Raw genomic sequence first — 13,750 nt, forward strand, 5'->3', positions numbered from 1 at the left:
TAGTCATCGGAGAATCGTGGTGCAGTCGTCGCCACACCATCGTCGTCATACAGTGGCAATGGATTCGATGTCATGCCGCCATAGCGATGCCGTCGTGGTCTTTCATTCGCCATCATTCCAGCTTCGTTATTTTACGTGTCATGCTATCATAGTCAAACCTTTTATCCTGACCCATTGGTCCAAGTTGTCTAGTAGTCTGGCTCTGTTATACCAGCATAATAATTTATGTCTTGACGTCGCATTATCGCCATGCCGTTGTTGTTACACGCCGTAGGTGTTCCACCCACATCCTTCCTTCTTCGTCATTTCATCGTCACTGTGTCGGCGTCATACAGTCGTCGCCATGCCTCCATGGTGACGGGCTACCTTGGCAAACGAGTGCTATAGCAAAGTGGAAGAATATCGGAGTACGTGGTATATAGCAGTTGTAACGAAAGGCTGAGAGTGACCCAATAGAAGGGTTAAATAATATTCACTTCAGGAATATGGTCTGTCGCTACATTGCTTGATTGGTTTTAGCATTACCGTCGACATTCTTCATGAAGTTAGTCGCACCGTAATACTTTGGTATGGGTTTTCCTAAGTTCAAATTGGTTCCGCGCAAACCAGTATTACCGTCTTCCGAGACCTGTTGAAACTTTTTTTCGCTCTATGTAAAATTGGTTGCAACCTGAATATTACTTTTCCGTGGCTATTTATCTCTTACTATTTTGTGTCTAATATCTCCTACAGACAGCCCGCGTTCTTTGCCAAGGACTAAATCTCGTTAATAGAAGCATCTTTAGGGAGTGCTGTCCAGAATTTACGCAGTGTGGACACCTCATAGATTGCTATTTATCTTTATTATAGTGCGCACAGAAGCAGGGTTGATAATTCTGCGCTTGATTTGGTAATTTCAATTGGCGGTACGCAGATCTGCTCCCTTCTTTACCGCCAGCGTGGCCGCCATTGGCCCGACTAGGAGTTTGCCACCATCGACCGGCAGTAAGTGACCTGTGATGAATGAGGCGTTGTCCGAGGCCAGAAAAGCGATTGCACGGGCGGCTTCTTCGACGGTGCCAATGCGACCCATGATGTTCGATGTTTCCAACATAGATCGGAGCTGGAAGAGAAATATTACACTGAATAACTGTTGCGCACTTGTAGACAACGGAGTGAAGATTGGTAAACAGAATTGGGAAAATGGGCAAAATATGTTTAATTTTAGATTACGACGTCGTTCTTGTGACAATGAAGAACTCCTCTAAAGCCGTGCCGTCGTGAATTTGGGCTCTGTTGGCAGTATCAGGTCCCCAGGTGCAGTGATGCTAAGGTCTTGCTTTATACGCATGGAGTTTATATACAACCCGAGTTTTGACTGCACACCTGCAGGCACCTTCAAGCCCCGTAATAAAAGCATATTGTCGCCCCAGATGCAATAACTACAGGCACCTTCAAAGTGATATGACAATTAAAAGCACCCTAAATGGTTATACACACGAAGCCAAATCTAGCTTCGCTTCTACAAGTTCGGATGTGGTTTATATGCTTGAATGTTCCTTCTGTAAGAAAAAATATATCGGCGAAACGGGACAATCAATGAACGTTACATTAACCGGACATCGCGCGGACACAGCTAAAAAGCTTCCCAAGACCGTCGCCGAGCATTTCAACGAATCAGGTCATAACTTTGATGAACTTAAGATATAGATTTGTAGCCAAATGTGCGTTCTGAACGAGAAAGAAAACAGAGAGAGTCGTACCTTATCCATAAGTTCAAGGAATAAGGCATAAATGTTTCCAAGGGAGCTTTCTATTCGCTACGCTAAAATTCCAGCTATAAGCAACAACAGGTAGTTTGGTTACTCAGTTTTTTTCGGCTTCTTCCTTTTATTTATTTATTTATTTATTTATTCCATTTCAGCTGTTTTTAAGGATCACGGGCTTCTGCGGCTTCTTTTGTTATCTGTGTCATAGACACGATAGGCCATGACCACCAGCGAAACAGGTAATAGAGGGCTGCTGTGTAGGTCGTTGACACGCCGGCTAAGACACGGCAGTTGGCACATGATTGATAGACGACCGTGTCACTGGCCTTGTGAACACTCCTTTATTGTCAATTCTACACCCTAGCCGCTAACACAACTTCGCTTATTTGCGCACCCACCTACACTACGCCCTCTCTCGTTTAGAAAAACCCCACCTGTATATACTGTGGCGAAGAAAGCATATGTGGCGTTGAAGAAGACAAGTTTACATGTCGAAACGTTTGCTCCTGATTTCACATTGTTCTCGTTTTGGTCACCGTGTTCTCATTACGATATTGCAACTGCTCTTTGCTTTCCCATTTATTTACTTAATGTGAATTGCCTAATGCCAATAAGTGTGGAAGCTGTTCAACCTAACCTGCAGATCTGCGCACTTATTTAGACGATTTCCATTCCTAAGGAACAAATTCATGTGGTTTTCAGAAGCGTATGTGGTTTTGAGATGGGCACAGAACAAGTGAAACAACACTGTACTGTAAACTGAAAAGGATTCTACGGCTTTTAAGCCCATTTCTATACAACACCGCGTCGTTCCCCGTTTTCCTTGATAGGAGGTTTGCTGAAGGTGTCCTTCAAGCATGCTACGAGTTCGACGAACCGTGAGGCACTGTCTCGAAAGACACCAGTGAACATCACCGCCAGCAGAGGAAGTCGGGCGTATGCGATGTTGCTGCACAGAGGTGCGTCTTCTCCTTAACGATCGTCCCCGCAGGAAAAGATCCATCCTGGCGGCCTAAGAGGTTGGCGGCAGAAGGTCATAGTACGGCTTGAGACGCCTCATGCATGTCGTCAGATGATGAAAGTGGTTAGATTATAGAATTCACCGGGGATGTTAGCTCCAACACCCAGTAAGGCCATTACAACTTTGGGAGGAGTTTCGAGGAAAGCCCGACAGTTTCAGAAGTTTGCCAACGGACAAGCCAGCCATATAGATACCCTTGGGCGCACGTGTAATTTGGCAATGAGTCGGCGCAGCCTTCCTTCTGGCGCTGTTGTTTTTGCGATGTAAAGGGTTCGCACGAGCTGGCGGCACTCTTCGTCTTGTAGGGCAGTTCCGTACACTCGGAAACGTCAGGATGGTATGGAAGGACAGCGTCTATGGTATGCGAAGGCTCCCGTCCGTAAGGAGAAAGAAAGATGGAAATTCTAGCTTCTTTAGCTTGTATCGAAGTGTCGTATGCGAACGCTGCAAAATGGATTACGCAGTTCAAGTTACCACGGTCAGGTGCCACGTACGTCGCAAACGTATCACTGAGAGCGCGGTCGAACCGTTCGGTTAGCCCATTGGTCTGCGCATAGTGTGCCGTGCTCATTCGATGAATAATGTGGTAATTCGAAAGCTGAGCTTCGACGATATCAGAGAGGAACGAGCAACCTCTATCATAAAGGGGTTCTCAAGGTTCGCCATGTCAAAGGATAAAGCGTCGTAGCGTGAAAGAGCCTACCTTCCGCGCTGTAGCATTTGGTTAAGTAGCAGTTTCGGCGTAGTGTGTCCAATGGTCTACAGCAAGTATGATCTACCGACTGCAATAAGGTGTTGTTCGGAGCAGGCCGTAGAGGTCTATGCGGCCAGATCGAAGGCTTTGACAGGAAACGGATGCGGCTGTAAGCGTCAGAGGCACGTAAATGCGCCAATTTGTGAAGTTGTCAGTCAGGGCATCACTCAACAAGCTTTCGTACAAGTGTTCATCCCCCGCCAGTAGTAGCGATAGCAAATACTATCGTGTGCCTTAGGTACTCTGGCGTGGTGACACTGCGTATTGTCGTGAAAGGAGGAATATATTTGTGACATTAAGCTGCGGGCAATGACGAGTAGCCATATACTAGCCATCTCCGCCGTCCATCTAAGTACTCTAATAATCATAGACAACTTTGTGTAGCAGGGATTGAGATTCATGGATCGTTGATGATCTGGAAAGATAGGTGGAAAGAAAGGTGGTCCAGGGGTCACGACGTTGTTCGGTGCCAAATGAAGTCAAAGTAATGGATAACACAGTCTGTGCAAGTAGTTCCGCAGGTCGAGTCCAGAAGTAGAGGTGCACGGGACAGGGCGCCGCTGTCAATGCCCGTATGCGAACATTGTGCCGCTGGATTTGGAGTGCCCAGCGTGATAGAAAGCCAGATGGATCTGTCAACATGGCGAGCCAGAAAAGCATGGGGGGATCTGTTACCAGGTCAAATTGGTGGCCGTATAAGTATGGGCGGAAGTTGCCAAGCGCCCAAACTAGAGCCAAGCTCTTTTTTTTCAGTCACGCTGTAATTATATTCTGCCACTGTCAGCGTTCCAATCACATAGGCGACGTCGTGTTTGGAGTAGCCAGGTTTCATTGGCGAGGGCGGTGCCAAGAACGACTGCCCTGGCGTCTGTATGTACTTCAGTTGCAGCTCTCGTGTCAGGACGACGCAGCGTAGCAAACGTGAGGTTCCAAGCAGGAGACCAGGCTGAGAGGTCCGCGCCATTGCGTGGGAGCAGGGTCAAGAGCGACATGATCGATGCCAAATTGCGTACAAAGTGCTGGTTATATGAACATAGGCCCCCAAAATTGCTAAGTTCTTTGATGTTAATATAATTCAGAAATACAACCACTGCAAGAAGTTTCGCAGGGTTGGGTAGAATACTGTGCTTGGATAGGGTGCGGCCTAAGATGGTCAGCTCCTGAGCGGCTAAGCGGCACTCTTTGAGGCTGAGTTGCAGGCCAGCGCTGGTTAAAGACGTGAAAACGTGTCTAAGGCGAATTGGGCGGGCGTGAATATCAGAATAGAAAACGCCACATCTTTGAGCTAGCAGAGACACATAGACCTCTTGAGGCCAGGCTGCGTATTGTCCACGAGTTCTTCAAGTATGGCAGGCGAGTTTCAAAGTCCAAAAGGATCACGCTGAATTCATACAGGCTATCAGGTGTAATAAATGCAGTTTTCTGGCTATTGGCTTCAGCCCTCGGAACCTGCCAGTAGTCAGAACGCAAGTCTTGGGACGAAAAAGATCCAGCTTCTCGAAGGCTGCCAAGGGCATCGTCGACGTACGGCAAGTGATAGACATCTTCCCGCCTTAGGTGATTTAATCTATGGAAGTCAACGCGAAACGCAAATACACCAGTCCTTGTTGCGAATGAGAATGACCGAGAGGCCCAGAAGCTGCTGGATGGTTGAACAGCGTCACGGCGTAGCATATCGTCGACTTGGTCGTTAATGACGCGACGTTTTCTACAGAGACGCGGTATGGTCCTACACGCAACGGCTGGCGTAAATTGGTGTCAGTTTAGGGCTGCACTTGCGACGTTCGGCCCAGTTGCTGCTGAGAAACAACGAAGGAATGCCTAAAGCGGTGTAGAAGATGAAAAGCTCGGAGTGTTCGGCTGGGTTTAGTGTTTCGACGATGGAACTAGATAACATGTCATTCTACAACTCTTCAAGCGCTGAAGCGAGATGTAGTTCGTTCATGTCAATACGGCAATCTCCGTCTTGCACGTTAGCAAAGAACAAAGGGACAAGGTGTTCTACGCGGTCGATACCTTTACCAATTTCCGCATGCTCAATTTGGGGCCCTCATCATACTTATCTTTCTAACGTGCTTGAATCTGTCCAAAATAGCGCAGCCCGATTTATCTTCCATGACTATTCTTCATAGATAAGTGTCACAGCTATAAAATCTAATGCGAATTTTCCTAGACTAGAAGCGAGACGTCAAGTGTCCAGGCTCATTCTATATCACACATTTTATCATGCCCCGATTGGTAGCAGCGTCATATCGCCACCTCACCGCCATTCACCCCGGACCAATCTTTCAAAGTCAGTGTACTCCCCGCATGCGCACACACCATCCTATCTTCATTCGTTTTTTCCACGTACAGCGAGAGAGTGGAATGATCTGCCTGAAGATGCGGCGGACCACTCCAGTGCGACTGCGTTCAGGACTGCCATCGAACGCATTTTCCTTTGAAGTAGCCCTCATGTAAAACCCCTCTCCAGGGGTATTTGAGGAATAAATAAATAAATAAATAAATAAATAAATAAATAAATAAACAAGCTACGTAACAGACACGCGGAAACGGCATTGCACACAAAACTATTGCTGAGACCAGCGGCAATGTCCGGCGTTGAAAAAGGCAGTGGAGCTGCTTTCCGACAGATAAATATGTCAGACGTTGTAAAGAAGACCGTAGCATGGGTGACTGCACCACAGAAGACTGGGAGAAGTGAAAAAGAGTCAGGTGCATTGTCGATGTCCTTGCCCACTTCCAGTATAGGCGGCTGATGAAGAACGTCGTGAAATGATGTGTCACACAGCAGGCAAAAATCAACTTTAGCTCGTGCACAGTCGATGATGGCATTATGACGGCTTAAGAAGTCCCACCGAAGAATAACGTCCCACGAGCATGCAGAAACAGCAATTAACTCGACAATGTACATAACGCCATGTACATAAGACAGGAGAATCTATTCAGGAAATGCGGAGCCGTCATCCAGCCTGTTACTCTACACAGGGGGAAAGGAAAGAAGAGAAAAACAGGGGACTGGAAGAGTAATAATGAGGACAAGCAGTGGAATTTGTTTAAATTACACTGCCTTGTCTGAAGGGCCCGCACACAGCTTTGCATATAAGACTTTGTCAATGAAATATTCTCCGATTCGTGATGGCTCGCTTCACTGATATGTCCGGTCGATGGCCTACACCAGTTTTTTACGAATAGCCTGCTGTTAATGGGATCTAAGGAACGCCTAAAGTCAGAAGTCATGCTCGGTACAAGCAATAAGCATATGCGCTCTATTTTGCAGGTACTCCACCGGTCAGCTGCAGTGGACGTATTACAGTCTGGTGAGTCCATGCACAGGATGCGGCGCAGCAGATTGTCACGTTGACACTACACCTACTACTCCCCTGAACGCAATATGCCGAAAAGCGTAGCAACTGTGCTACCACATTTAAGATCACGGGATGATGGTGTGTATTTATAAAAACAGGTAGCATAGTTGAGTCACAAGTAGATGAGATGCATGGATGAAAACAATGCAGAAAGCATAGACAACGGGAACCACACACCGATCTTTTTTTCTAGCAGCTTAAAAACGATTGCATTATTTTGATTTAGTTTCGGTGCGAGCAAAAAATATTTTTTTTGTTTTCTTATCAGTTCTAATTCGATGCCCTTGATACAGTCATTCTTCTTATGGTGCGCCTCACCAGGCCTTACCCTTTTCTGTGTCTCGGAGCTCATTCCTTCCTTGAACACCATTTTCGTTTCAATGGGGCCTGGACTGAAGAAAAAATGAAAAACAAATTACACCAACAGCGCACGTGCTATGTATGACCGCAACCTTTTGAGGCACAGCTAGTCTAGCGCTTGCATAGCAGTAGATACGAAGTTCGTACAAAACTTGAGGGTAGAGGCTTTTTTTCCCACATTTTAACACGTCTGTCAGTAATAAATGCTAAGATAAAAAAATTATAGCAGGACTATGTCTAAATGTTTGTGGATGCTAACGCCATTAGCATTCAAGCAACGTAGGGACAGACACTATCTGAGAAATTATTTTTATTTAAAATCTGTAGTGGTCATCATGGCTACTTACTTCGGCTACATGCGACATACACTGTTTGCGTTATCGGCACATTTTCCTATGCTGCTCACTAACAAAGACGGGCCATCAGCATGACGACATGAGAACGACTAGGGGATAAAGACGGAATGAATATGATGGGGCGACGACGAAACATTGATATTATTCGAACGAAGAAGGTCCCATGGCGATGGCGGTATGACGACAGTGAGATGGCAATTCTGAAATGATGATGATGCTATAACGAAGACAGCGTGATGATGACAGCCTGTGAGGAATGCTAGGACGACGAGTGCAGGATGACGATGGCATACCGATGACTGAATCACCAATAGTGCATCAACGTGACGACGACGGTACGACAAAAATGTTATGACGAAAGTGCAATGCACGACGGTATGACGGCGTTAGTATGACAAGTGCATGACATTGACGGACCGATGAATGTAATTAAGCTTATATCGGACATTGTGGTGGGAGAGCCGGAGGCTCGGTTGTCGAAGTTAGAATAATGACCATGGAAGGGCTTCAACAGCATCACGACGGTGGTATGACAATGATTGCATGAAGATGACAGTGTGGTGGCAGCGCAGTAATGACGATGGTATGACTGTAATATCAGAACAATATGGTGACAACGAGTGAATGATGGGAATGGAGTGGCAACGACGGGATGATGATGGTTGGATGAGGGTAGCTTGAGTGACGACGATGGATCGCCCTAAATGGAATCGCGACGGTGCTGTGACAAGGAAAACATGACGACTCTATCGAAGCGACGAACGACAACAAAGCGACGACCGCGGCATGATGAGAGTCGGCGGACAAATCTGGAATGGCGGCAGTGCAACAACCGCGATGGCATCACGACCACCAGCACATACCTAGTGGTCCAAGCTACTAGACAACTTGGGTCACTGGGTAGGCGTTGAAGGCGTGACGAAGACGGCATGACAAGAGTCAGACAACGAAGATAGGTTGAAGACAATGAAATGACTACAGCGGCCTCACACCCACTAGTACATACGTAGTGGCTCAGGTTTGTAGACAACTTAGGCCATTTTTGCATCGTAAGAAGCTAGATAGCTACGCTTAAGATTCAGGAACTATGTAAATTATGCTAACTACAATTATTTAGGGCAAAGATTATCTTACGGTGACAGTGGATTGTAGCTGGATTAGCAGTCAAGCATTGAGGCGAATCACAGCAGTCCTGAAGTCAACTTTATTTAACTTAGGTATTAAGTGTTCTCTGACTTCCCTTGCTTCTGGTGTATGTGACAAACTCCGATATCGTTCCACTTTGTGATTAGACTCGCTGGCGAAGTTCGCCCACAAAAATATCAGCACAGTGACGCCTATATGACGCTGATGTAGTGAAGAAGATGGAGGGACGAAGAAAGATGGACCAAGATGTAATGACAAAGCCAGCATAACGACGACGACGTGACGACAAAGAGACCGGGATTCTTAAATGATGAGAGTGATAAAACAGCGATAGCGTGATCATGACGGCATGAGGAGAATGAGATGACAGCCACTGTGTGACGACGATGGTGCGATGATTGTTTGACGACAACCAGCTGTCGAAGGTTGAATGATGAGCCTGGTAAAACCAGGGCTGCAAGACGACAACGGTATGACAACGGATACATGATAATTACTGTCTGACGTCCACGCTATGACGACGATGTTGTGATAACAGTAGGATAAACATGAGATTATGGCGACGCAATGGTTAAGATATAATGAAGAACAAGGAACGACGACAATGAATGGATGAAGATTTGTATTATTTGATGATATTATGAGATAGTGGGACGATGACGGTACGATTACAAAGGGATAACGCTACCTTAGTGATGGCCATGGAAAAACGGCCGCTTGACGATGACGCTATATGACAATGGTTTGACGAGTATTGTATGACGACAGTAGGCTGTTGAAGTCAGATTGTTCACAGTGGACCTTCGAGGGTGTGAGAACGAAGTAAGGACAACGATGCAATTACAAGTAGGGCATGACTACGGTATGAAGACAAGGAGGTAACAAGTGTATGTTGACATTACTGTAACGACGACTGCATCACGAAGCCTGTGCGATAACGAGGCTATAATAACGGTTGCTTTATAGTGAGTGTCTGATAAAAATGATATAATATGGCCACAGAATCATGAATGACTGACGATAAAATTACGAAGAAAGATTGAAGTCGATAGATTGATTAAGGCATGGGCACAACCAAGACGGCATGCAGATATTAGGATGGTGTTTTTCAAGTGATGTGGATGGTAGCATGAAATCGTGACGGTGATGGCATGACAGCAATAATTTGACAGTTACTATGGAAGGGCGATGGCTTGACGACGACGGCATGGCGACAGTCGCATGACGAATCTAGAATGACAACAGTGAAATGGGCTTGAAGACATCTCCACGGCGGCGTGACAACGAATGTATAAAGACTGTATGGTGAGAATGGCGTGACATCGGCAGCATGGAGGAAGTCAGCTGACGAATCTGGAATGGCGACGGCTCAAACACCATGATGGCATTGCAATCTCGAAGACATGCATCGTGGTCCATGCTATCAGACAACTTGTGCCACTGGGTGGGAATGGCAGACGTGACGACGACGGCCTTACGAGTCAGATCAGGAGGGTACAATGACGACGACTGAAGGAACACCACGACGTCACAACGACCGTGTGGGAGCAAAAACATGGCCACTATCACGACGACGGCGTTATGTCGATGGCATGATGAAAGTCACATGACAAAATTTGAAGGGTGGTGATGCAATGATCACAAGGGCATCACCATCTCGAGCGCATTCCTAGTGGCCAAACTTATTAGACAACTTGGATGCCTGGTTTGGAGTAGAATGCCTGAATACGACGCATTGACAAGTGAGATCGCGATGACGGAATGGCGATGGCGCACCAACCACGAGATCAACAACGACACGTGCCTAGTGGCCCAAGCAGGTAGGCAACTTGGGCTACTGGGTTGCTGAAACCGGCTGAAGTATGATAGGAAGACTAATCACATTAAATATACTACCAAAGTTAGAGTGAAAGAGCGGGGCATACCTGGTTGCCGGTTTAGAAGTAAAAAATGGTCATTCAAGAGAGGTACATCAGTAGTGGCACACCGCGAGTAACACAAGTTTTCATGAAACGGTTTAATTGACGAGAAGAAAAAATGCAATATCAGATACCCGCGCACCCAGGTGGCCCTACCATTTGTTTCGAGCAGTTCCGATTTCAGAACATCACAATGCTGAAGCTATAGACAGTGGGCTACTTAGTGAGGCATGTTGGCGGGAAAGTTTTACAGACACAGGCAGAGAGGCAAACAGACCGATAGATAGACAGATGCTAGAAAATACGCGAAGTACCCTAACAATCGCGATCGTATTGAAACACAAATGCGATCATTACGGAAATATAGGCAAAACATTGAGGCGAGTGCTTCAAGAAACCGCCTTTAAGAGACATTGCCACAAAAATGCAGGCATTCATAAATATGGTAGGCTTACACAGCGACAAAAGCAGCATGTGTGTAGAGTAGATGCTGATGTGACGGTGATATCCATAGATGGCTTTCTTATTAACTACCCTTTGCTATTAACTACTACTTTGCTATTAACTACCCTTTGCCTTTGTGACGATTGCTTCAGTGCTGACAATGCTGACTGCCACGCCCTTTCTATAGCCGGGCACTGCCCCTTTCAGAATAATACCGGGTACATTTTCTATTTAACAATTTGTAGCTGTTTCAATATATCTTTGAAGTCATGTCGTTGTTTTAAGGAAGCAGGGTTCTGTTACAGAGGCTTTTGAATCAAGCCCACTCCGAGCGAGGACAGTCAGCCTGCATTGACGTCGGCGGGTACGTGGCTTTGTCACACGGAGTAACACAATTTCGAAACTACCTGGTTATGTCGACGTCAGTGCCTTTCTTTATTGCGATACACAAGCCTTCTTAGAAAGGCTCTAGGACTGCGTTCGTAAAAAAAAATTTCAAGTTGCAATTTAATGAGTCTACTTTTTGTCAGTGTAGTCCTGTTTGCCTTCTTTCTACAACTGGCACCTTTTCTGGAGAGCAAGGAAACAAGCAGCAAAAGCTCCTTTATAGTTGCTCTTCAGCGCATTAGTCAGAGGAGTTTGTATTGACGTCCTGTCTTCATGTCGCTGCAATTACAGCGCACGTTCCACAATGGCTCCCAAAAAGAAGTCACGTGGTAGCAGAACAAGTGAATATGGGAGATCTGGTAGAGTAGAAATATGGCGTTTCGCCAGGTATTTCTAGATTGCTGAAACAGTGTGACGCCTTGCGTTATGTAGCTGAAACCACAGTCAAGGCAATGATAAATCAGCATGCCGCCAACAAAGTGCTTGGCGCAAAAGTTTCAGCAAACCATTGCAGGAACTTTCCTTTATTGTCGGTGCGTAAGGGCACGATATCATTCATGTGCTAGTCATCTTGCATAAAAAATGCAATCAACATCATCTTTGACAGCATTCACTCAACTTTTACAGATGGGGATGAACAGTGAGCTGCTCATTCAGCGGTTCCTCGCATCATTCAGTACTCATACTTGCAACATCAACTTTCATCTCCAGCAATCATGTAGAACATAAACCTGGGATAAATTCCAGCCCTTTCATAAGTTCAGCAGCATTTCTTTTTTTGTTTGCCTACGTCTGTGTGTGAGGACCGATTCCTGCATTCTGTTTGTGTTTCCCTTAATCGTTGCATAAAGGCTGAAGACACACGCAAAGCGGACATGCGTCAGGTTATCATTCTTGCCTTTTCTTTCTGCCGTTCTAGTTTCTTTCTCTCTGGTGACACACATCCCTGCTCAAATCCAGATTTCGGTCATATGTGCAGTACTACGGTGATTTTCACGTAGGAACTGGCTCAAATCTTCGGCGTTCGCAGTTGTACGTGAATTTGATGGGTAGCCTACTCTGTCGTCGCCGTTGTGCCGAATATTTGCTTTACCAAATCCTTTAGTGTGGCTCTCTGCGCGGAATTTCTGTTCGGCACGTCACTCTTTTATTATTCAACTAAATTAGACATCAAGCGGAAAAAGGGGTTATATAAACACAGCTCCGGCACCTTGCGAATTTGCATCAAATTTCTTGCAAGGCTTTCTCTACACTGAACACGTAAAATCCGACTCCCTAATTCCAGTTTCTTCAGCATAATACCACGCACAAAGAAATAAAGTTTCACACCGGGAACTTCTTTGAGAAATGGTATATGTGCTTATATTTGTGGCAGAGTTGTAAGATACTTCTTTAACGTGACTGTTGACACTAGCAGAGGTCGTAATTTTCTGTGAAATATGCATTGTACCAAATGCACCCATCTCTTGGCTTTATTATAACTTGCGGTCCACTTTTCCACCTATGATCACGTGCCCTTCAAATCTGGGCATATTTTCTACGTAATTTATAGAAATTTCAGCAGAACTGACAACCGGGCTAGTTGGTACTGACTCATCGCGAGGGCGGCACCGCGCAAAAAGACCGCGACAAGGAAGGAAACAAGAAGCTGGGCATTTTTATACGTGCGCTTACGTGCAAGTATCTGCATGTAATTGGGAATACAGAATGAATAACCTTTTGTTCCAAATTTATATTCTGAACTGCACGATAAACTATAGACAGTCTTGAAACAAGACTACGAACGGCCATAAAATCATACATTTACGACAGAGTGAGCGAAGCAACGAAAAACGAAATGAGAGAAGAGCGAAATGTCGGGAGCGGCCTTCAAATGAGCAGAATAAAGTGGCGGCCACATGTCACGCATTTGTGAAATATTCGGGGTGACGTTTCCGCTTCCTTTTAAAGGCGCGTTAGTCTTACTATAGAGAAGACTAAGTGTTCTTTGTGGTCCAACGAAGAGAAAGTGCTCGAAGAAAGAAGATGAGGTCATCAGTAGTGGGCGAAGAAAGGAAACTAAAACTTAAGCGCTCATCTATTCAATCGATTATTTACACTTATCTTACCCAGCCATTACCATAGTAGGTCGTGCCTACTTAAGGTAATCACGAGTGGGTGTAGAGTTAGCTATGAAAACGCTAGGGAAGATAGAAGGTATCACACCCAGCAAAGCCGCGTTCTTGAAACACTGAACCTGGCGTGATT

General features: G+C 45.7%; 1 protein-coding gene across 1 annotated transcript in view; it reads right to left on the reverse strand.

The window, feature by feature from the left end:
* Positions 1–825: 825 nt before the first annotated feature.
* The window catches only part of LOC142576560 (3-oxoacyl-[acyl-carrier-protein] reductase FabG-like), a 77,739-nt gene continuing 64,814 nt past the window's right edge, over positions 826–13,750 (reverse strand). The window contains exons 8-9 of the mRNA XM_075686733.1: positions 7,220–7,283; positions 826–1,102 (exon numbers count right to left, since the gene is read on the reverse strand). Coding sequence (XP_075542848.1) covers positions 896–1,102; positions 7,220–7,283 — 271 coding nt within the window. The 3' untranslated portion in view covers positions 826–895. The remainder of the gene's footprint in view (positions 1,103–7,219; positions 7,284–13,750) is intronic.

The sequence above is a fragment of the Dermacentor variabilis genome, chromosome 3 (genome assembly GCF_050947875.1).
Source record: "Dermacentor variabilis isolate Ectoservices chromosome 3, ASM5094787v1, whole genome shotgun sequence".
Classification (NCBI taxonomy): Eukaryota; Metazoa; Arthropoda; class Arachnida; order Ixodida; family Ixodidae; genus Dermacentor; species Dermacentor variabilis.